Source organism: Sceloporus occidentalis, unplaced genomic scaffold (assembly GCF_023333645.1).
Source record: "Sceloporus occidentalis isolate IW3139 unplaced genomic scaffold, rSceOcc1.0.p SCAF_30, whole genome shotgun sequence".
Taxonomy (NCBI): domain Eukaryota; kingdom Metazoa; phylum Chordata; class Lepidosauria; order Squamata; family Phrynosomatidae; genus Sceloporus; species Sceloporus occidentalis.
The window spans coordinates 10,151,494-10,176,452 of record NW_028317010.1 but is presented as its reverse complement, the minus strand read 5'-3'; the positions used below and the strand labels follow the sequence as shown (position 1 = coordinate 10,176,452).

Below are 24,959 nucleotides of genomic sequence, written 5' to 3'. Positions count from 1 at the left end.
AACTTTGGACATATCTGCTGAGAAGACATTTTTGGGGCAGATTACTTTGCACGCAATCTGTAAAGTAGCCATGCATAGAATTCACCTCAAATGGCATGGCTTGCGAATAATTGCAGTGTTGCCTGAATCATTCCTTTTTATTGATTGATTTACATAGACATTAAATATCTCGGTGTAGTGGGATTTTTAAAGCATCTAGTCTGTGCCTTTTCACTGAACTACTTTACTCCACCACCTTGATGATCTCTGTCCAATGTGTGAACCAATAGTTTGGCATTAAGTCCCTTGGAATGGTGATGATGAATCTTCATCTCTACATTATTAACAATGTATAGTGATATATTTAATATTTACAAATGTAACAGAGCTTTTTTAACATTATCCTTGAAACCTTGTAGTGGCCAGGCCTCGCTGGAAAGACAGCAAGGGGGTATTTGGTGGTGCCAATGTGTTGGAGAAGTTATCCCTGGAAGGGGAGAAACAGTCCTTCTGTTCCCTGGAGCAGAAAGTACTTTCCTGCCCACCAGCTCTCTTCAGATGAACTTTTCTGGGGAAGTTAAGCTTTTGATGGCAGGGTTCTCAAGTTAAATAACACTACGTTATGGGATTAGTCATCGGAGGTATGGCAAAACCCTGTGGGAGTTATAAATGGTGAAGTTTTAATTTCCTACAGGCCAGGTCCCAAGAAATGTGAAGGTACTGATCCACCTGCTGGTGTAGAGTTGTGGCTTCTGGACAATGTGGCCACAATAGGTGGTTTACATTTCTGTTTGCTTCAAAAAAGGAAAGTGTTTGTGGGTAAAGTTTTATGATGAAAAGGCTTATTGATAGGATACAATTAGGTATCTTAAATCTTATTATTTAATAATGCTTGGGAAAGAACCCCATATACATTTACACATATAAGAACCATAGTGCTTTGTCACATTTACTAAAGCGCCATGGCCTAAAGTGAAGAACCTGGCTTCTTTCTGTTACTTGTCTATGTACACGTTTGCAAGCACAGGAATACAACATCTGCTTGGTGGAAGGTGATTGAAATAAAAGACATAAAGGGAAGGTAGATGTTTGAAGATCACCCAAAACTGGTCTTTACTATATTAGAAGGTCTTTGAAACGACTTCCTTTTAAGATATTATTTTACTCATTACTCCAAGTGAAAAGAAATCTTGTTGGAAAGACTGCCGCTTGCTGACGTAACTTGCATGAGAATGTTTCCTTTATTTAAGTAATCCCTAGAGGGTTATAGATGATTTGCTTCATTGACTGTCATTTGATTAATAACCTACTCAAGAAATGATACTTTAGTCATAATTCAAGTGAAAATATTTCCATGTGGACATTACATTTTAATATGTAGGAAAATGAACATTTAAACGCTGGTACATTTACAGGATCTGATTAAAAAATAAGGTTTAAATAAATATTAATGTTAGCAGATTGTACTAAAAATATACTCACTCGCTTTATGCACAAGATAGATTGTTAATCCCAGGGGGAAGTATGTTGGCATGAGAAAACTAACTTTATTTTCATTACTCAGATAAAAGTTCTTATTTCTGGTGCTGTAAAAAAAAAAAGAAATTACGGTTAATATAAACATATTCATAAGTTCAGACTGGACCCAAAATATTTGATTCGCTTCACTTTCTGATACTTCAAAGTTGCTTTCAAATTGTACATGAAAAATGCTGGGATTTATACCCATGGGTCATCGAGGGAATTTAGTGCCTTTACAAGCGTCGCTGATCACCGTGATCCCCAGCGCCCATTCCCCTGGTAGTTGGGTCTACAAATTAAACCCAGTTGACACTTTACATGCCATAATAAAACAGGCTTGGGTACTAAGCTTGTGCGACGTAGGACAGAATTAGGGTCTGCCTAGTAATTTTATTTTCTTCAGAATCAAATACTGAATCATATTTGTTATTTTCTTGAATCGTTAAAGCAGCTCTAATACTACTTGAGAACATGACATTCTCACCTGGGTGCTTTGAGTAGTGATGTTGCATACAAGTTACATTTCAGCACTACTATTATGATTATTATTACATTTTTCATAAAATAAAACATAAAAATAACCAGTATACATATTAACAATAACATGAACACACATAAGACATACTGGTCCAAAGGAGAAGGGAATGACAATCAAGGTGATGGACTCCATGGTGGTCAGTAGAGTATTTGGAGATAAGAGCAGAGATATATAGGAGTGCAGAGCTGTTCAGAGCTATAGAAGTAAGGAGTTCAAATGTTATTCTAGGATGTATGGGGAACCAGTAGAAGGACTGACGCAGAGGAGCAGCCGCTGATGAAATAAAATTAGTCTGGCAGAGATGTTTGTGATAGATTGAAGTGGTGAAAAGTGGGAGACCGGTTAGTTGCAACAATTCAGATGGAATATGACAAGGGAATGAATTATTTTAATTTTGCCTTGTGTAAGGAAAGGACATATGTAAAGTATAATGTTAATGTTTATTTCTGCTAATGGCTGAAGCCCTGGGCTAGTGAGTGAAATCTCCATTTGGAGGTTTGATTTTGGTCGCTTTGGCAGACAATCTGTAAGATTAATAAAACATGCAATGCTTACATTTTGACCATATAATTAAACTCAATGTACAATTGCCCATTTCTGTCATTGTAATACAGCATAAATGTGTAAACTATGTGTTAAACTCTTTTAGTGGAAACCACTTATGGATACATAGATGGCTGCACTCTCTTCTTTCCATCCGTGGACTCACCATCAGGATGGGACTGCCAACTGATTTCTGAGCTGGTTGGCAGCTATGTCCCAAAACAGTGGAAGTCTTGTGTGTTTAACTGTACAGACTTCCATTATAGAGGAAAGCATTGTATTTACATTAAATGCAAAAAGCTTCCTCTACAGAGAAAAGAATGTAGCAGACTGGCCAGAGGCCAATAACCAACTTTTCAAACATTAAAAAACCCATAAATGAGATATATATATTTTATTATTATTTATTTATTTAAAGGTTTTTACCAAACCATAGGGTTAAGCACCCCACATATCACATAGGTGCCTCATTAAATGGTTTGGCTTAAAATGCAAAGCAGTCCCATTGGTAAGCGATATACAGCCATATAGTGTGACGGAATCTGGAATATTTATTCCTCATAATAGTATTAAAAAATAGTATTTACTGGGTGTGCGCTGATCTCTTGAATTGTTGTGTTTTAGATATATATATACATACATACAATAAAAAATACTAAAGAGGGTCCAGATTTTTCAGGGAAATATCTTTACTATGGAAGATTAGCGTTGGATTTGAAACCTTTTATTTCCCCAAGTGGTCAACTGGATAAGCCTGTTGGAAAATCAGGGACGTTATTTCATTTGTTAGTAGAAAATATGTCAAATTCTGCTGGCAACCAGCTGGTGGGCTGCAGGCCAAATATAACTATGGGTGGTTTTTTTGGCAGTCCTGTTCCTGTGTGGGAAAAAATACCAAAAAACCTATTCTGTGTACTAAAAGTATATTGTATTGTGTTGTTTCTCCTGGTAGCCGGATTCAGAAATAAGCAGTCTTTATAAGATGTTCTAGTAGAAGACATGATGCCGGTTGATTCTTGCAAATCTGCAGTTAAATAAGACTTTGTGCTATTAGTGATTTTGTTTTCTGCACCCTCCCCCTTAGCTGCATTTTTGTATATTCATAAATCTTGCGACATGTCTGCTTTTTCTTCCCAACTCAAACTTCAAAGGATCTTCATCCCCCAAGAGGCAAAACACAAGCTATTTTCACTTGTATCATTGGAGTCTGCGCTGCAATCGGAATTGTATCCAAAGAGTTAATGAACATTCTACAAATCTGAAATTAGAACTATAACAAACAAATAATAAGTACCTTGGCATTAAACCATAAGAAATTTTGAGTATATTTTTAGGACCTAACATTGTGTTAAGTGAACAATACGATGAAAGAGAATATGTTTTGCCTAAATTATTAAAACGACGTTATTAAATCATATTAATTCCATTCCTTGTGCTTTCGCTTGAGAATTTTCTGTTTGATCCACTTCTCTCTGTTAACACAAGAGGGATTATTAGGATTATTACTCCTATTTATATAAAACTAGTGTAAAATATTTCAGTTGTTCGGGGCATAAAAAACACTGGCCTCGCTTCAAAGTAATGCATGGTCTTGGTAATTAATTGTGACTTCTGCCAGCGCAATTCTACATCTAAATTGTCAGACTTATATATACATATTTCTTTTTCTGGTCAAAATGCTCCCACTTAAGGAATGTGCCAAGCACTTGCCCCGTTATAAACAAAAATATTAATTTATTGTGTACTATAATATAATGTACAAGGATTTCCAGCACCTGCAAAGGAGAAGCAAAAACATTTTGAGATTGTTCCTCATTGAAATTTGTAACCTCTTTATCTACTTCTGATGGCGTGAGATCCCCCCCCCAGTTCTTCATACAATCTATCTAGTGTTCTACACAAATTCATAGAAATGATTAATATTTCCCCTTTCTGCTGATAAACCGAGGCTTTCATTTTCCTCTGTCTAAGGATCGATATCTGTGTCTCGAAGCAGATAAGAATTTATCTTGCTATAAAAAGGCGACCTGGTGCTTTCAGCAGATGGGAATCTGTTTGCTATCTCCACCTGAAGGTTAATGGTAAATGTGTCTCTCTGAGCCAAAGACTAAACCATGCCAAACAAATGAACGATTACAGCCGAACCTGCAATACTTCTACCAGACATCACTTTTCAGGCTAGGCCAGTGTCAGCTCTGGGGAAATAAAAAGCTTTCCAACTGCACGGTTTATGTCTACTTTTTGCGTTATTGTGTCATTCCAGATGTCCTCTTGGCCAGTTGAAGGCCATTTGAACGATTAGCTGTGAGTTGAAGCTTTCAGAGATTGAATCCCTCAGAGAGTAACATTTAAGAAGTTAAAGGGAACCATGTTAATAGATGGACTTTTATTGTGTGTGATTTATTGAACTTTCCAGTTAAATAGGCTTTAAATTCTAATCATTTGGTATTGAGTATGTGGATGTACCTAATGGGCAGGCATGTTTTTGGTGAAGGGAGAGCTGAACGAGTTTTAGTGCTATTTAGGACTGCATGGTAACTTTTGTTCACTTTAGTTTTAATATATCAAATACTTATTTTATAGAACGTGTTACCATCTTATAACAAATTAATTTCATTAATATTACTTTCCAAGCAGTCATGTTTTCTGAGAAGCCCCCCCATCCGGTAGAGTCTAGAACCCCATTTGAAAAATGCTCATTTCTATAGTGTATTAGTTTAAAATAGGTTAGTTACGTTGAATAACTTTTTAATCTTTGGATTAGGTGTCGCTCCGACATCATCTATACTTTATTTGCACAAGTTAATACAAAAACCAGACAGCATTGTAATACCTAGTAACTCGTGCTAACCTAACCTTTATATAATGAGTAATGTCCTTAAGGAATTAACTTTGAGACGTGTGCCAAATAATTATTTTATTTATGAAATGCCAATATCCTAAACTGTGTTGTGCAAATATTGGACGCATGCAAGTTTGCACTGCTAGATTGCTTTGAGCTCAACAGAGGCCTCTAGACCAACGTATCCTCGTATTTCTTCCAAAGTCCTGATATTTCCATAGATACAAGCCCTATTATGCTGGTCATGTAAAGGTCCCAATAAGCTTGATGCAGACTGCCCAGTCCTGCTTTACAAACACTGAGCACAGTGGGTGCACTAAGGCTAGATAATACAGGTGGAGGTACCAAAATGGTGGATCGATATCTGGACAGGACAGGCCCTGGAAAAACACCAGCTCCAGCATTTTAAGGCCTCTTTACCCTTGCCCTCTGTTGGAAAGGTTCCATCGATATTGCCAATGTGTAATTTATAGTTAATGGAAGTTGCGCGCTCCAGATTAAATAATTACACACCTGAACACACATTGTTGCACTCCAGTATTACGAAGGTTAAATAATCACATACTGATATCACCCAGATCCTAAAACACTATAATTCAGGATGGTGCTGGTAAGTCCTTGTCCAGCCTGCACAGGGTATTTTGTGACCTGGGAGAAACACCTGAAATTGCAGAATTCTGATATTTTTAAATTGTAATTATTTTTGCAAGAAAATTAATATTATTACTGTTTTTTTTCCTGTCTTTACTTGATTTGTATTTGTTTACTTTTATCATGGTTAGCAAGTGTTAGTGTTTGTTCTTCCTTCAGCTTCCTTCAGATCACTAGGCAAAAAGAAGCCCTGTTGTGGTTTAAGGCTATAGAATTTGGAGTGTAGACGTAAAAGGGATATTAAATAAAAGGATGTATTATGTCAGCATACCTGGGAACTCTGGGTTTAACTCGTGTCTCTGGATAAAGTCATGCTTCCCTGGGTCTCTGGGTCAATTTCGCCTTGCAGGAGAATTTGGATTGAAAATTTGGCACTGGTTTCCTTGCAGGCGCATCAAAATTGAAACAACAATTTGCTAACTCGTCATATAGGCTCTGTGTGCTGCAGAAACATATCACTCAATGGCATTCGAGTCATCTCTTTATTTTAATCTGAGTAATGTCTGTCTATATTGGCCCAATACAAGAAATCACATTCAACTAAAGTCTCTTCTTTTGGACCAAAAGTTATATAGGTGTATGCTATGATGTCATTATTCAGCCAGTCCATACTGTCAAATATCTTAATGTACGAGCAGGTATTTAGAAAAAACAGAAATATAAACAGTTCTAGCCCATTCACTACAACACTTTAATTTTCCAATTCTTGTACTTTAGATTATGTTGGTGCATTAGAAATAAAAATTATAATATTAACAATCCTTTGAGCTGAAAATGTAACATCAGCCCCGCGCACAGTTTTAATTGAATTATAGATCATAGTTGCAACAAATAAATATTCATGAATGTGAAGCAGTTATAAATCTGTTATCTCCATTGACACTCTTCAGTTGAAGTTTTTATTAATAAACAAAATCGTATTCCCTATTTTAACTGGGAAATGAAGCCTTAAGCTCCTATACTGTAGGACAGATATAAAAAGCAATTTATTTCTATTCTGTTTCTATTTTTTTTGTGCAGTAACTTTCATAGCTGACTGTTGGTTCATACATATAATTATTTCTATGCCGTGTAGCCTTTGGCACAAGATTTGGCAGCTCTTTGACTTATTGTCATGATTTATCAGCATTTATTAGAATTCTGCAGCATCCATGAGACCTGAAAGTCCAATACTGTCACACTAAAGTACTGGTCACACTTGATATTATCTTCTGGAATTGGCATCACATCATTTGAATGCAATGCTTTATTTAAACATAAACTATTGTGAAAAGAAGGCCTTTGTGCTTGTAAATAAAGGGTAGACAAACCTACTGCATAAGCGTAATGGAGTTACAGTCCCACCATAGATGCAGACTTCTTCAAGCGCATACAGGACTAACTTTTGTATGTGTGTGTGCTGTGTGTGTAAGCGTGGGTGTGTGTGCTAGTGTGTGTATGCTACGTATGTTACCAGGAGGGGGTTTAAGGGACCATGGGGGCCACTCTTTCCATCCCCAGAAGGTGCCAGCCCTCCTCTGCAGGTATTTTATTTTGTAGGGTCCAAGAATGGTTTCTTGAAAAATGGTATGATTGCTATATAAATAAAAGATAACAATAATAATATTAAAGGACTATGATCAACAAGTATGTGTAATACCCCTTTCTCTTGCCTCCTTAAAGCACAAGTCAACCATGTTAAATGAAATATTAATGTAAGCAATGCTTATGATTGTTATATAGCTAAAGATCTGACCAACACTTCAAAACTACATGGCCCAGGACCCCTGTAACATGCTTTGGTCCCAACACCAGGAGCCTAATTCAATCAGGATTTCTTACAGAACAACAATGTAGCAATTGAATGATGAAACAATAAGGATCATATTGTCCTTTTGAATTGAGTCTTCTAGTTTTCTATATTGTTGGACAACAGCCCCTACGGATTCATATATTGAAGGACGGTTCATATAGAATAGAGCCAAGCTAAGCTCAAAAGTGTTGCATTGGGTAACAAACTGACCACACTAATATACACACAGTACAATGCAATTTAATTGCTAATTGTCAATGTTATTTTGTACCTGTTGTTATTTAAGACATTACTTATTACTGATAATTAAAAAGTCATTTTTTTTAATGTTTAAAGTATACTTTCTGTCACTAGTAAGAAGAAAGGCTCATGTGCTGGTATTGAATTTGGATTATGTGATTTGTTTATGCACCCTTCAAAACATTTCTACTATCGGCAAATTATGATGCCATTACTGTGTATTTATAGCTGGTAAATTAAAGTGCACAGTGGGGTGGATGAAAATTTGCCCCACAGTCAAGTAAAATGAGACAAGCATTGACTTTATCGCGCCAAGAAATTACAATAAATCCATTCAGGGCTCTAAACGCCTCACGGCTGTTTAATAAAACAAAGCGTTTACTTATTACTTTTCCTGGAAATGCTTCAAAATGTTATATATATGGAGAGAGGGAACGAGAGAAATATACATGCCCACATATATACTCGGGGGAGGGCAAGCAGATTACAGGGAAGACAAAAGGTTAAGTATTGGCCAAAACAAACCTGTCATGCTATAAATGATTCCCAACTTCTTGCTACTCAAGTTGCCAATGGGTAGGAACCATTCGGTTCATCTACTGAACCTAATTTGTCTTCTATATAAATAAAGCCTTTTTGTCTGCTTAGGTATTAAACCTCTACTTTGCTGGATGGGTATAACACGTATGCACCACCATATCCATGAAGAAATACTCTCTTGCATCATACTTAAGCCTTTGACTCCCTAGTTTTATATTATGGCATCTTGTCCCACCACTTATACTCTTTTGAAATGCTAAGGTTGTTTGGTGTTCCCTTAAAACTTTTATCTTGTGTACCATGTACCATTTCATATGATTCAAAAAAACAAAGAAGTCCCTGAAATATGTCATTGAAAGCAGGGCAGTTGTCCCTTTTCCCTCTCTTACAGCCCTCCATTAAACTTATGGTGTCTCCTTGATCAGTTTAGTAGTCAACACCGTTTCCTTGAGATATTGGAGCTGGTTGTTGTTTTCTAACAATACAGCTTGTATTTAGGTAAAGATTTCCTTTGTGTTTATAGCTAGAGAAAGTTAAAGAGAGTCTGAGAGGATTGGGTAACTCTATAGAAAGGTGGATCACGGGAGAAATTCTGGAGATGCTCCGCAGGGAGTCATGCAGACAGTGACCGGGATGGCATGTCTGATGCATACATTGGCCTTGGGGAGATCAGTCATTGGAATTCTGGACATCTTCAATCAAGCCACATATCGTTATCTTTGAGAAGCAATATTTCCAGCGTAGAAATCTGTACAGCGTCACACCATGTGTGAGATGGGTACTGTACATATCATGAAGCATGGAGTAGACAGGTTTATCAGACATTAATCTGATAAGTGGGAAACTGACTTTGTAACAGTCTGTCACTTAAAAAAAAATCCAAGCAGTCAAAGGCTGGCTTTCTAAGATAAGAACAAAGTGCGTACAATAAGTTGAAAGAAAATATTCCATTTTGTTTAGCAGTAATACGCTTGTCTGTTTGAAGCTTATGAGTGGGAGGTCTTTTATGTCTCCTCATCTCCCATCAGCACCTAAAGGGTAACACTCAACTTCAAAGGATAATGAGACCGTACAATGAATACATTAATAGCAAGCGCAACAATAACTAACAGACAAGTGTTTGACTTGTCGCAAAATCAAAAGGGAGTATTTTAATTTACATTATAGTAAAAATAGGACTGTGTAATTGTTTTGGGTTTTTTTTATTTTTTTTTATTTTCACTATTCTATTTCAAGGATTAACCACGTTATGGCTTGGTCATTGGCATAACAATAACTGAAATCCAAACGATTCAATGTATTTTACAAAAAGAGTACTACGGATGGGTTCATGGTTACATTACTTAGAATTGTGTAATGTATAGATCAAGACACTGTAGGGTTAAAACTGAATAAATGTCCCTTGTCTTAGGTCTCAGTTTACAACAACAACAAAAAAAATATGCAAAAAAAGATCTATTAATATATAGCGTCTTTTGGTGTGAGCTTTGCAATATTCTGATTATATTATTGAAAATCTATAAGAAAAATGTCTGGAAGGTACAGTTGATAATTGCTTCTCTTTGTTAACTGCTTTCCAGTCGCCACAAATATATGCAGATCTTTGTTCCCTGCTGCTCCAGATCACGTGCGTCCCATGTCAGTTAACTGTATTATGCCTAAATGTATGCACAATATTGTTCTGCTGGCTCGGCTTCTCATTGTTTCCTACCATGATAGATGCCAGTCGTATGCAGACTATGAACTATGTAGGGACTGCTTCCCTGCTGGCTTTTATTGTCGCTAGCAGTTGTGGAGTGCTAAGTGTGAAGCAATCAGTATTAATTTTTCCATCAGTATCCATAATGATGGCAACATAAGCCTAGAACCGTGCTTTATAAATATGACCCACTGGTTAATGTAATGTAGCCGCAAAATCCCAATGTTAACCTATGCAGATCATTGGATGCAGCCCGACCCGGTTTAGGTTTTTGAGCATTCTTTGCTTAACGTTAATTTAGTTTATTGTTTTAGTGCAGCTGGCAATAATCACTGCGTACAGCTGCACGACTATTATAACCAGAACTAATACCAGGGTGGGTCCCCTTAAAATGTACCGTCAGAACTAAAGGCGGGGGGGGGGTCCAGAGTTTGTCTATTGACCATCTAATGGTTAGCGATACCCCAGTACAGATCACTCATGTAGTGGTTAGTGATACCCCAGTACAGATCACTCATCTTGTGGTTAGTGACAGGGCCGGCCCAAGACAAAATGCCGCCTGGGGCGAAGTTTAAAATGCCCCCCCCATTATCTACCCTTCCTCTCCCTGCCACCCCCCTATTATCTACCCTTCCCCCCCCCCGTGCTTACCTTTCAGCAGTCCTGCGGTGAGTCTCCCTGCTCGGTCTCGGTGCCGGCTTGTAAAGCTGAGTGCCGGAAATGACATCATCTTCCGGCGCTCAACATTACAAGCCGGCACCGAGACCGAGCTAGAGGGCTCGCAGAGGAGAGAGAGAGGGGCGCCGAGCATGTACTGACAACTTGGTAAGAGAAAACCACTCGGCGCCCCTCTCTCTCTCTTCTCGGCTTTAAAAAAAAAAGCAAAGTGCCGCCCCTTCAAAAGTGCCGCCTGGAGCGGTTGCCCCACTCGGCTCCATTGTCGGGCCGGCCCTGGTTAGTGATACCCCAGTACAGATCACACTTATACTGCTTAAAACGTGCTAGAAACTCATGTAATATCATCAGAAGCCACCATACATCTAGCACATGCAGAACTTGTGGGGAACAGGAGAAGAGAGATCTGCCCACGAGGAGGCACATATCCCTCTGCTTCCCACTACCCCAACAGACCATCTGGAACAGGACTTACAAAAAGTGGTGGGTGGCATTGTCCTCTGCAACTTGGGACTTGCTACAGCTGCAGCCGTGTAGTTATTAGGCCACTTGTATTAGTAAATCTCCATTTAGCTGGGCAGCTCTGAATTTGGGTACAGATACTATGGTTCTAATATTAGCAATTTATTTATAAAGCAGCAACATTGGACAAAATTGGACTTACAGAACCTTGGAGAAGCTAAAACAAAACCTTGCAGGATAACATTGGAAATGGTATAATGATAAGAGCCTGCATTCATTTATTTTGTGGTGCTCTGATAAACTGAGGATTTTAGAGCAGCGAAATGTTTATTATATCAAATTATCTAAAAATTAAGCTGGGTATAGCTGGCTTAAGGAAAATAAAGGTGCCTACCCACCATGGACACTACTTGGGGTATATTAAATGCCTAAACACAGTCCAGACTAATAAAACGGCTGATAGGTTTTTTGTCTTCAAGCATGGGTTGTAAAACTCGAAGTAATTATCCTAAACAATACCATCCTGTCCTTTTCCTCTACACAGCAAAGGGATATGTAATATACTTGCGAACTAATGTAGCCAAGGATATTTTCTCATAACAGTCATAATTAGATTAGAAAATTTATAGGCTACCCCTGGCTGGGATGCCTTTGGTAATCTCATCACTGCCAAAACCTACATAGTTTGTGTTTATTATTTAGCAATATATATTCTGGACAAAGGAGGAAGGAATGGGCTATTTCAGATAATTAGATTAATGCTTATTTTACAGTGATTAAAACTTTCGAATGGATTTATTTCTTATTCCTGATAGTCACGGAACTCAAAAATATGGCTATTCTGTCCGTATTCTTAAGAAACCAGATGCAAAGTTTTTGGGATGTCCTTCTACCACAACAGCCCCAAAGTTTCCGTTCCTTCTAGCTGCTCGGAGAAGGCAAAAAGCGCTGATGTGGCAACGGGATATTATCGGCCAATAGAAACTCTTAAGAAGCTTTTTCCGTTTTTATGGCAAAAAACTATTAGCGCATTGTTTTCTGTTGCGTAACAAGGTCTGAGCACTCAATGGTAGTAGAAATTATGTAGTTGGTGGTATTTTTTTGGCAGCACCTCAGAATATGTATTTTTATGTTAGGTAAATGCTTCCTTTTTTTGTATTTTTAGTGTTTAATGCTGTGCAGTAGGTGGTACCAGGACCGAAATGAGTCTGTTAAGTCGGTCCTACCACTTTAAGGCCAGTGGCAGCCAAATGATGTAAGTGCGGTTGCTGCACGCACCGCAGCACCTGATCTGCCACTAGAGCAGTAGATCAGGTGAGTATGGAGGGCTGTCAGCCGGCAGCATTTGCCTGCTGTGCCAGATGGCCAGTCCGGTGCCTTCAAACTGTTTAAAGAGGACGAAGTGATGTTGAACGTGTTTGTTGCCTGGGTCTGCAGTATAACAGCAGTGGGCTCAATGTAACAACAAAGGAAATGCAAATACTTTTGATCATAATCTTACCTTCCATACGGTACAGCAGTTCAAAGCAGCTGTGCATTTTAGACATTAAAGCACATAATTAAGGGTGCTCAGGATATCGTGCTTAATGACACATATCTAGATAGTAATAAGTAGGTTGCTTCCAATGGCACAAAGCGATCCCTCGTCACTTCGCAGTCTGAGTAAGCGTGCTTTAAAGCGGGGCGATAGTAACGCAGAGAACCACAAGACTAAAGACATTGCTTTGCATACCGGATCAAGAGCACATATTGGAGACATTGAATGGAGTGTGCGTTGCTACCAAAGTCTTTCTCATAACCTTTGCTGCAACCTACGCACGCAGAGGAAATGCAAACGGCTTTGCTGCCTGAAATAACTACAGCACAGGCAACCAGCCAGCTTTGTTTTGGGGAAAATTACAGAATAAATAAAGCTTTTAGTCTAGGGATATACAACCTTTGACCCCCATCTGCCCTACAAAAGAATGGATGACACCAAATGGTTCTAACCAGACTTCTCTGGGTCTTAAGGGACACAAACACAAGTTTAATATTTCCCAGTGTGGTTTATTTTTACAGGGAATGACAAAAAAAATCCACAGTCCTCAGCAAAACAATATTTCTTTTATCTTGAAAACATGTGAAAAAAATCAGCTTTGCATAAATAAATATGTTCATAAAAGCGTTGGGTTCTTTCCTCAGTATTAGCTCCATTCTGCTAATGACATCATCTCTGTTAGTTGTTTTCCGATTCTTTTTTAGCTCTCTTTGGATACTTTCCTATCTTTTTCTTTGAAATTAGATGTTGGCCACTTTGTTCTAAAATAACGGATGTAGAATCATTTCCCTATCTTTAACAAAGGTCAATTTGATTTTTCTTCTTTCTTTCTACTACTTGATGGCGTTGGGTTCTATTCCAGATTGTCTAATAGGGTTACCAAATGTGCCTGTTTAAAGGGGACAGACCCTGGTTGAGATTTCTGCCCATCTTGCTTATTTGACCCCCGAGGTCTCCCTGACCCCCACTAAACCCTAAAGCTAATTTATACTATTTTCCATTATGGAAACATCTGAGAAACACAATTTTTGTTTGCTTAAAGTAATTTTAAGGCAAGCGTCTAGACGTGTACATTTTGTCAATTATTATCAACATATAGACTTTGCTAAGAACATAATCCCTACCCTTACAATCTGGCATTTGATATGGTGGTTTGGCCAAATGAAACCATGTAACTATTTTTATATCTTTTTAACCTCTGAAAATAGTCTGCGGTCCCCACACCTACTTCTGTAAATGAAGTGTTATTTTGAAACATGAAATACTGACTGTTCAGTCAAATTGCAGAAAAGCAAGAAGAAGAAAAAAAAAGAAATTCTAAAAGTATTTAACAGCTTTGTCAAATGTAAGGAAATCACAGCGGAATTTTCGAGGCTGTACAATAACAACAATAATAAAAAGAAAAACTTAAAATAACATCTTTGGTTAGATTTTAATATACAGTAGTATTTTCCAAAAAGAAAACTTGCGTTTTGTTATTCCAATATCACATTTGTGTAGCCTTTAATATTTCAAAGATCTAAAATAACATTTAAAAAGAAATAAGTGAGCGGTTACGACTGTTTTTGGTAAAACCCCCCAAGATACTTGTACTTATTTGTTTTTAATACGCAAGACAGCCCTATGCTTTGTGGAGTGAATCTGTTGACCTGTCAGACCTTTTAAACGTGTTATTTTCATTTTATTAGTGTATATAAAACATTTTATCGCGGGGACCGGGGAGCTGGCACAGCTAGAAAATATTGGTTTTAGCTCTGCTGGGCTCCTCGTTACAGTAAATCAAGTCCACATATTTACAACTGGATTGCCTCTAGAAGATGTCAAAGAAGTCTTTGGTTTCATTTGGCCTATAACAATGTTTTTACAAACCTTCCAAAGTTCGTAAGAAACAAAGAAATGCATCTGTATTTTCTAATCAGTCAGCAATATTTCAGTAGATTATAAAACGGGGACCTCCGTCATTAACTTTTATGACCGCTAATTATGATTAATGAAAACATAAGACGATATGTGTACATATTACATTTTTTTTCAAATGTTTGCTTCTTATAGGGATCATATTATGCATTAGCACTGTTTTGGTGACATGGGTTTTTTTTTTATTTTAACACAAATGCTGTATTGATGTTTTACATTTTTAATTGTATGTGTATGACTTTTGTTCAGACTGAACTAAAAAATTATAATAATAATAATTGTCTTACATTTTTTGCAGTAATTAAGGAAAGCCAAAGGCAACAACTGGAAACTGTCAGCTACTCGTCTCGCTATGCCCTGGGTCTCTTTTATGAAGCAGGCACACAGATTGATGTCCCCTGGGCAGCAAAGTACATCACCGATAATCCGTGCATACGCTTCATCTGCATTGATAATAAGAAGCGCAATGTAGGTCAGTGATTCCATTATTTCCCTTAAACACGGGGACAATGGAGGGTGGGGATCATGAGATATACCGCTTAATTGAGTGCTGTAGCTCTGCAGAGAACATGTATTTAGCTTCAGGCCTAAATTGGATAAAACAAAGTCACACTAGGCCAAGGATAATAAGGAATCCACGGTTCCTTCAGAAGGGATTAAATGCTGTATTTTCACATTAAATACATATGGGAGTCGCACGGACTCCAATGCATTTTAATACGTTTTAATTGTTAGAGAAAGAAAATAAGGTTCTGTCTCACTTAACTACCCCTACTGAAGAAGTGCACACTAAAGCGAACTTTAAAGGACCGTTGCATTGTCAATGTCACCTCCTGCATGATTGGGTCCTGCGGTATGGGCCGGCCGGCGGTATACATGCTGCTTGAGTATAAAAGTATAATGTGCGTTCGGCGGCAGCTGGCCTTAAAGAGGTTTCATCAAAATAGCTCAAAACTGATCAGATTCAAATATACCGTATTTGCTCGATTATAAGACGAGGTTTTTTTCAGAGCAAATGCTCTGAAAAATACCCCTCGTCTTCTAATCGGGGTCGTCTTCTAATCAGACCTCAAATAGAGTCTGATTAGGAGACTAAGATCCAGATCCCCCGCACCGCTGCAGGGGACCTGGATCCTCCTGTCTCACCCCCCCCCCCCATCATACACACACTTACCGGTGCTTCCTGCTGTATTGCCGGGGCAGCGGGTTGACGTCTACGCGATCCGCGTAGACAACGTCCGCTGCAGCCGGAAGGAGGTGTGGCTAGCAGCGGGGGTTGTCTGCGTCCGTCGCGCAAACCTTCCCCGACTGTCAGAGATCAGAGTTCCCCGCACCGGTGCGGGGAACTCTGATCTCTGACAGCCGGGGAAAGTATACGCGACGGACGCAGACAAACCCCCGCTGCCAACTCCACCTCCTTCCGGCTGCAGCAGAAGGCGACGTCAACCCGCTGCCCCGGCTGGAAGCACCGGTAAGAGAGGGCTGAGAGGGGAGGGGAGAGTGTGTGTGTGTGTGTGTGTTAGTTAAATGGGGGTATAGGGTGTGTGTGTGTGTGTGTGTGTGTGTGTGTTAAATGGGGGCATAGGGCATTTCTGGAGTGGCGTTAAGGGGGCATTTAATAGAGCACTCTGCCTCCTGAAATGCCTTATACACCTATATGCCACTCTGCCCCATAATATGCATTTTAACCCCCTAAATGCCAGAGTGGCATATAGGGGTATAAGGCATTTCTGGAGGCAGAGTGCTCTATACAATGCCTTTTAACTCCCTTAATGCCACTCTGCCTCCTGAAATGCCTTATACCTCCCTATATGCCACTCTGCCCCATAATATGCATTTTAACCCCCTAAATGCCAGAATGGGATATAGGGGTATAAGGCATTTCTGGAGGCAGAGTGGCATATAGGGGTATAAGGCATTTCTGGAGGCAGAGTGGCACATAGGGGGTCAAAAGGCATACCATGGGGCACAGTGGCATATAGAGGGTTAAAAGGCATATCATGGGCCACAGTGCCATATTGGAGTGGCAAGCCTGGGGGCAGATGTGCGTAACTGGGGGACAGGTTGGAAAATACAAGAAATAAAAACAAAAAAAATATTTTTCTCAATCATAGCTTTTATTAAAAAAAATAGTTTACATGAATTAACATTTACTGGTAAAACTTTTTTCCTTTAGGGTCGTCTTATATTCAGGCTTTTTCTTTTTTTCCTAAGTTAATATTCAGATTTTGGGGGGTCGTCTTATAATCAGGGTCGTCTTATAATCGAGCAAATACGGTACTTAGTTATAGAAGATTAACTGTTTATGCACTGCATTACTTTGCACATTGCCATCACACTTCAGGGGTTACTGAAGAAGTCACCACGGAGCGTAGGATGATAAATTGGAGGTTTCAGGGGAGCACAGACAACTTTATAACCCAGAACCAAAAAATGTGAAATGTCGGCCTTTAAAGAAATCACTTTTTTAAACCTGTAACTTTCCTTTCTATAGTCCTGACCAAAACAAACTCCTGAGAACCACATAATGTTTTGCTTAAAGCAGTTTTTATATCCCAGTCATGGATTTTCTGAGTACTTTTTAATGAAGTCTCCCATGAAAACAAGTCCTGAGACTAAATGGAAACTCGAACGCTGGTCAAGGAGAACCCTTTTTTCACAGCTGTGTTTTCTTTTTGCAGTTATGGCTACAATTATTGTATTTCCTCTTCAGATTTCATTTTTTATGGGATTATCCAGTAACAAGTTCCAGAGTGGTTAATTGCCCAACAGCGTGTCAAAGGTCCAAATGACTGAATTGCAGAATACTACTGACATCACTGTTTCAACTCAACATGGAACTTTGTTAAATATTGTTGTTATTCCAAATTAGTCTATTCCAGTGACACTGCCATATAATTCCTAACATTAAATTTCTACAGTTTTTTTTTACTGCATTAAAACATATTTTTGCAAACGACAGACCAATAGGGTAAAGCAAACAAGCCGTGCCAGGTGCCACCACACTCTACTTTGCTACTGAAAAGATGATGTCCTGGGTCAGTTTTGGAATACTGGAAAAGTGTGAAGGTCATGGGCTGGTAGCAATTTAGAAGAGCTAGCGATTGAACACCTTGCTAGCTTCATATTTTTTTTATCCAGCATGAGTACAATGTTCCATAATGAGTTCAATGTTCCATATGACATCCATAAGTAGAAACCCCATCCCTGTCCATGCTGATCATCATCTACCATGATTATCATTAACAACCAGGCCAAAGATGACCCTTTACTTGTAAGGAGTCCTTGGTATTCTGGCGGGTTGAACAGTGGTATTCTTTTTTAGCTCAGCTACAAAAAAAAAAAGCATAAATGCCATCTTGAATTCCTGTAAAATTGAGAATTTGTTATAACTGGTTGCAACTGAAAGAAAAGTTGAATCATTTCCCCACCAGCATTTGGCCCCTTAATTAGCCTTTTTGAACATTGGTATTCTTGGACAGCTTCGTCGTGAGGTCTTACACATTTTTAATAAAGTAAAATCAAGCACAGCATGCTAAGGACTTCATAAATAAATCTCAAGGAAACATATCACAACACTGAGATTTGTGTATATCTTGGCTCCAACACACAGTGTGGTCTCAAGTTAGTTTGCAATGTAATGTAATATTCGAGGAAGCCATGTAACTCTACACATTTAATTAATGGGCAAACATTAAAAGCGTAAGTCTCAGACATTAAAAGTCTAAAATTACAGCGTTACATTATATTATTTTTCAAATCTATTGTATGCTTCAGTGATCTATTTTTTTTTTTTTTAACATTCTTTTCTCTGATCTTTTTCATCTACACATCTTCCAGGAATAATCTTTAACCTAAAGCTGTTTTTCATCCAGTAGTTTTAGCCAAAGCAGCAACGTACATCTGTATTCAAGTCCCAACAAAAATACAAATCTTTATTGCTCTTCTCTGGTTTGTAATATAAACTGTGTGGTACTTTTAGCAAGCCGTATCCAAGTTATTATTATTTTTAAGTCTTAGCAATGGATTTTGGAGGTGAAGACTATATGTGCCTTCCATCAGAATGTTAGATGTTATATTGTGTGACCCCTGTTTGCTTGCTTGATTCCTTTAAGGGAATCTGGCATGTGGGAACTGCATGCTCTGTAAGCTGTGCCGGATAGACAAAGTGGTCCATAGTGCAACTTGGTCATCTGCGGCTGGAGACTGATGGATGACTCTATTTTGGTAGCTCGTTTGAGCAGGGCCCTCCTCACCTGTACAGCGCTCTGGAATTTGAAGGCGCTATATAAAACAATAAATACTAATAATGACACTTGGCCGAGAAAATTTGGTGTAAGGAAATAAAATGCTTCTGGGTTTTTTGCTTAGGGGACTGTGGAAGAAGGAAGACCATGGTTGGGGAAAGGGGCATTAGACTTCTACTAGAGAGAGAAGAGGGTAGGGAACTGGAGTAAGAGAGATCATGGGAGAAAAGAAAAAAAGACTGGAAACAGGTCAAGGGCACAAGAAAAGTCATAGATAGGGAAAAGGTGTGTACATGTATATTTCTGTACCTGAATAGGAGTTTGCCCTGGGCTTGTGCTCCAAATCTATTACAGATCAATGCCTCGGTTAGAGCCCAAGTAACAAATCTGTCACTCTTCAGCTCCAGTGACGCTCTGACAGCCCCCTACAATGCATGATCACGAATAAATGCACACTATGGTATTCACTGACACGTTAGCTGTCGTGTCCTTTTCTTTTCACATTAAAAGCCATATTATACGCGTTGTGTTTCCTAACAATTGTCAAATGGGCTGTTAGCATTCTGTGAACCGAATTCACTGCATTGGGTTGGGCAGCAATGAACCAGCGCCAGAAAAGTGTCCGACATGAGAGAGCTTGTTGAAGCAGCGTATTTGGCTTTGTATTGTGCACGAGGCTCATAGATTTGTTACACAAGGCTAATAAATTGTGGAGTTTGAATTTCACTTTGGAGAGCATTCTAAATGAACCAACGGTGACCTCAGAAGACTTTATGTTAAATTTGTATTTTATACTCAAAGTCAATACCTTAGTTCCTTTATTATTTTATTAACTCAAAATGGTGTAATGAGATATGTACAGATAATTTAATAATTGTACTTCTATATTTTTTTTGTTTAAATCCATATGCTGTACATATAAATGAGCGTATATTACTTTCATATAAACTTTCATGTTTACAATACATTATGCAGGGCACACTTGAGACCTCCTGCAGGGGAAGCTCCTGTATCTGGGCTTGTTTGATAATCGCTCTATTGCATTGGTTTGCAAGTGATTCATTTGGCTGTTACAGGGGTTAACATGCTCTATACATGCGACGAACCAGCACATACAATGTATAAAATGAAGAACTACATGGAGGGTCTCTTGCATTTACAGATATAAACCCTATTAATATAATCAAAAGGGAACTCCCACTATTTTCTATTACTAGTATTAGATTCAAAATCTGTTTAAAAACCTAATCTTCAGACAGCTTCATAGTCGCCATTTGTGTGAATGCTCGCTCTGTTATCTGAGCCCGATCTACTCCCCAAACACCCCGACTCCTCATCATTCTACCTGATATGTTTATTAATGACAGTTTATAGAGGAACGGCCTGTGTTAGCATTGCACAACACTTACCCACTTCCTTTTAATTCACTAAATTTTGTTTTATTAAATTTTTTAAAGCTTCATTTCAGTCCAGATCTAAATATCCTTTTCTACTTGTGCTTTTTATAATTGTTTAACTGTTTGAAAAGCTGGACTATCTTGTAGCCAGAAGCTCACTTTTATGCTCCCAAGGTGACTTTATTAAATGTTTTTATTCAATACAGAATCTTCAGGAATTGGCCCATCGATTGTTGTCCACACCAGTGTACCTTTCGGGATTAAACATCTGGAGGAAGAAAAGGAAGTTGTACAACCACTGATTTTAAAGGAGCTTAGCACCATTTTGTCTCATCTTCCCCAGCCAGTTGACATCAAGTGTCAAAAATGGAGATATTCGCAGGTAATACATTTATATGACATGTTATGTGTATAACATTTGTGGTATTCAATTAACTTTTGATTTTGTTTCTGTCTGCCTGAGATGATCAATATGTTAATATGTCACCATTTGGTTCAAAATTCAGCAAGTCAACAATGGATAGCAAAGATGTCAGTGGAAGGTCCAAAGCAGAGTATGAGTGTTCGTAATCTGAGACTCGGAAGCAAGCAAAGTTTCCTGTCCTAAGAAAAGCAGTAATTTGGGGCCAAATCCCTCTAAACAACACTTTGCTATATTTTAAGCATAGCTTTGAGACGCTGAGCATACATTTAGTGGGTGGTCTTTTATTGAAAACTCACATAATGATACAGACTGTTGCCCTGGCACAAACCATAAAATTACATGATACTTGTTATATTACATGCGGACATGCTCTGCTTGGCTTGTTTTCTCTGCCTTTAGCCTCATAAAGCGTGGAGGTTTTATCTTAGCATATCTGATGTGGAGGGGAACATTTCAAGGCAAAGCCATGAATATCCTTTTATTCTTCTCAGGCATCAGTGAAGCCGTTCGCTTTTGATGAAACAAGCGAATAGACTGTAGAAACAGGAAAGATGTCTACTGATTATATCAGCGATAATCTAAAAGTAATGTCTACATTGAAAGATATAAATCCATATAAGCCTTTGGGAACTCAAGAGGTCTCGTCTGAGGAAGACACCTCCAAGGTCCCAAAAGATTGTGTGACGTTATGGGTTTTTTTTTTTCTATGTTGTCTTGGTAAAAGGTATTAACTTGTGCTAAATACTCAATGTTTTAAATGGGAAATGATTATTCTAACTTTATGAAGCGTATATTGGAAAGTTACATAATAAAATAGGAATCAAGAGAACAAACCTGAGCCTCCTCGCCCCAAGCCGGAAAGCCCACCGGCTGTAGAAATAAATGGATGCTGCAGTCGTAAATAATTTGCACTGTTTAATCTCAAAACATCACAAAAGAGGAAAAACAAGAAAAAAAACCTTACATGTTTCACAGCCACAGACACTTAATCACAGGCTATAGCAACATTCTTTGTGATGAATATTTGACTAAATGCCTCATTAGCAGCAATGACTACCACAAGCCTTGTCACAGACACTTTGTCTACCCGTGTTTATGAGATGCTCCTTCAAAGCTGGAACACGACCACAGATGCAGAATATTACAAAGGAACAGAAAGCAATGTCCAGTTTTTTTGTTGCTGAAGTCCCACAAATATAGAAACTTCATATTCAAGGAAAGTTTACCGTTTTCATCGTTCCATGTGACTCCCTGAACAGCTTCATAGTGATATGTAGAGCAAAGTTTCATTATGCAGAAATTAGAAAACATCACTATCTTATTGTACAGCGCTATGGATTATGGTGGCGCTATATAAAACAATAAAAATGATATTTTTGAGCATAATTACTAATCCTCAGTCTACTTTTCAGCTATTATTTACTTGTGGTGCAAGCTGCAACTTGGAATACATGTTTTCCAAATGAAACTGAGCCAAAGTGTAATCTCTTCGAGATAAACTATAGACAACTTGTTTTATTAATCCTGCTTATATTTAAGCAAAACTTCCTGGAAACTTTCATTAAAGATAAATAGCATACAAATGCAGAGACCTGAAGTTGGTAAAACCTTAATCAAAATGTTCTGTACATATGCCATGACACTGGACTACATGATGAAACCATCGTTAGTTTTTTCAATTTCATCTTTTCTTATTCAGGGGTAAAATCCAGTGTCCCAGGCATCCTGCCCAACAAACCGTACATATTAAAATACTTTATAAGTACTTGAACCTGCAGAGCTGCTGCTGGACCCCCTCTGTGGTCTCATATACCCACTTAAAGATGTAAATCTGTCATGAAAGTGGTCCACTGCAATCAATGGGAGCACTTTCTGCACGTATGCATGGGGGTCTCTTTTGATGTGTTTAGAAGAACACATTTCCTGAAAGCCAAGTAGCTTCTGAGGTCAGGGAAAGCAGCAAATGTATATGGGTGGAATGCATTGCTAGATGAAACACTGGGCTATCGTATGCAATAAATGTACATGATGGCTGGAGAGTCCCTTAAAATCACTTATTCAGTAGAATCTTGCCTTTTTTCTCTTGTGCCATCGGTCTTCAACATTGAACATGATCTGCACCCCAGTGCGCTAGGGCTGTCCGGGTACTGAAGCGAACCAGTTTGTTTTGTAAAATATAAAAACATTGCAAACCAGAAGCGTAGATAGAACCCGTAGGTTCTGGACATTTCCATATCAACCACCCACTCTCAAACACATGCTTGCCGTATATCTCATTGACCTTCAAAACTGCAGACTCAGATGTGGACTATTTGTGACACCCAATGTGTTTTTCATGGCTCTCAGTGTATCAAAGAAATTAAAACACCCTAGGCTTTATTGCTTTTCCTTAAAGGGATCCAAGATACATATTATCATACACCAAAGATAAAAACAGTTGACCTAAAAGGTGTAAATATAAAACCAAAAATTATAAAACCAGTAATATGATAGACTGCATTTTATGTTCTGTTGGACTGCCTGACACTTCTACTGCTATTTAAATTGTGTTTAAGTTGTTACATTTTAATTGATAGATATTAATTGATGGAAATTATTTATCATTTCTTCACCTGCCATAATAAATCTTGAAGGAACTTTGTACAACACATCATTATTCTGACAACTGGGTTAATACACAATATAAGAAAAGATTTGAGTATCTCGAAAACCAGTCTTCCTGAAGTGTGTTATAGACTTTAGCTATTAGCATTCTCTACAACTGTTGATATAAATCTGTAATTTCGTATTTTATTTGTAAACCTGAACCTGAAAATGATTGAAAGTAATTGTGCATGTCCTGTCTTTTCAATTCAAATATATTTCCACTAAATTTTCTTTTATTTAGTAATATATTGAAATCTAATTATTAGATGGAACTTATCAAACATTCAGTGTGAAGTGCTTATGATTCTCCTGTGTCTGTATTGAAAGGCAATCTCGCAATCTCGGTTCCAGTTCATCCTAAAGGTGTTCGATGGGGTTGAGGTCAGGGCTCTGTGCTGGCCGGTCAAGTTCTTCCTCACCAAACTCATCCAACCATGTCTTTATGCTTGTTAATAATAATAGTCATAATATGCTGTATTAGATGTTGGATGAAAATACACATATACTCAAACACTAATGTTTAGGCAGTCATTCTTTGTCCAATTACTTTTTGGTGGCTGTTCAATAATCAGATAATCAATGGCTGCTGACATATATAAACAGGTAAATCTATCTATGTAAGGAGAGCAGTGAGTAATCTGATTTTACAGGAATCTCCAGTTACCTTGATACTCGCCTGCCTATTCTGAAGATTTAGCATTGACAAGATTCTAAGATTCTATACATACTGGAGTTTATATGTAACTCTTGTGCAAAGTGGTGAAATGGTGCAGTCGCCTTAGTAAAGAGATAGATCTGCTGATTGCATCATTATTATCACTCTGCTACACAGTTGTACTTTATACATAATCCCACTCCTTCATGCAATAAGAATGCTATTCCAATGTGTGAACCCCATTTTCCATTGCTCCTGGTACCCCTTACTAATCACGGATTTATATTGCAGGTCACTGAGGCGTTTCCAGGTTGCCCCGGCCAGATACCGCTACACACAGAGCCGCTGCTGCTTTGCGGAGGAGACGGATTTACTCATTCTAATTTTGACGGGTGCACAGAGTCAGCCTTGCGTATTGTGGAAATGTTAGCATCTCGGTTATAATATTGGCACGGAACATCTATGTACACTGTGGTTACGTGATAACATCACTTTTTACTAGTGGACATTACGCAGTTGTGGGGATATGCTGATTCAATTTATTGTTTCCTGCCCTTGGCCACGATTGACGTTTTCACTGAAAGGTGTTCTAAAAAATACTCTGATAGACCCGACTGTAACTTTTATAGGAGGTGTCGCTGGTTCTTCATTGCG

The 24,959-nt window shown here is 38.3% G+C and overlaps 1 protein-coding gene across 2 annotated transcripts in view; it reads left to right on the top strand.

The window, feature by feature from the left end:
* The window catches only part of LOC149299027 (renalase-like), a 42,605-nt gene extending 17,856 nt beyond the window's left edge, over positions 1 to 24,749 (top strand). For both annotated transcript variants that reach the window (XM_089486971.1, XM_089486970.1), the window contains exons 5-7: positions 15,235 to 15,408; positions 20,787 to 20,962; positions 24,597 to 24,749. In XM_089486971.1, the coding sequence (XP_089343097.1) occupies positions 15,235 to 15,408; positions 20,787 to 20,962; positions 24,597 to 24,749 (503 nt within the window). The remainder of the gene's footprint in view (positions 1 to 15,234; positions 15,409 to 20,786; positions 20,963 to 24,596) is intronic.
* The last annotated feature ends 210 nt before the right edge of the window (positions 24,750 to 24,959 follow it).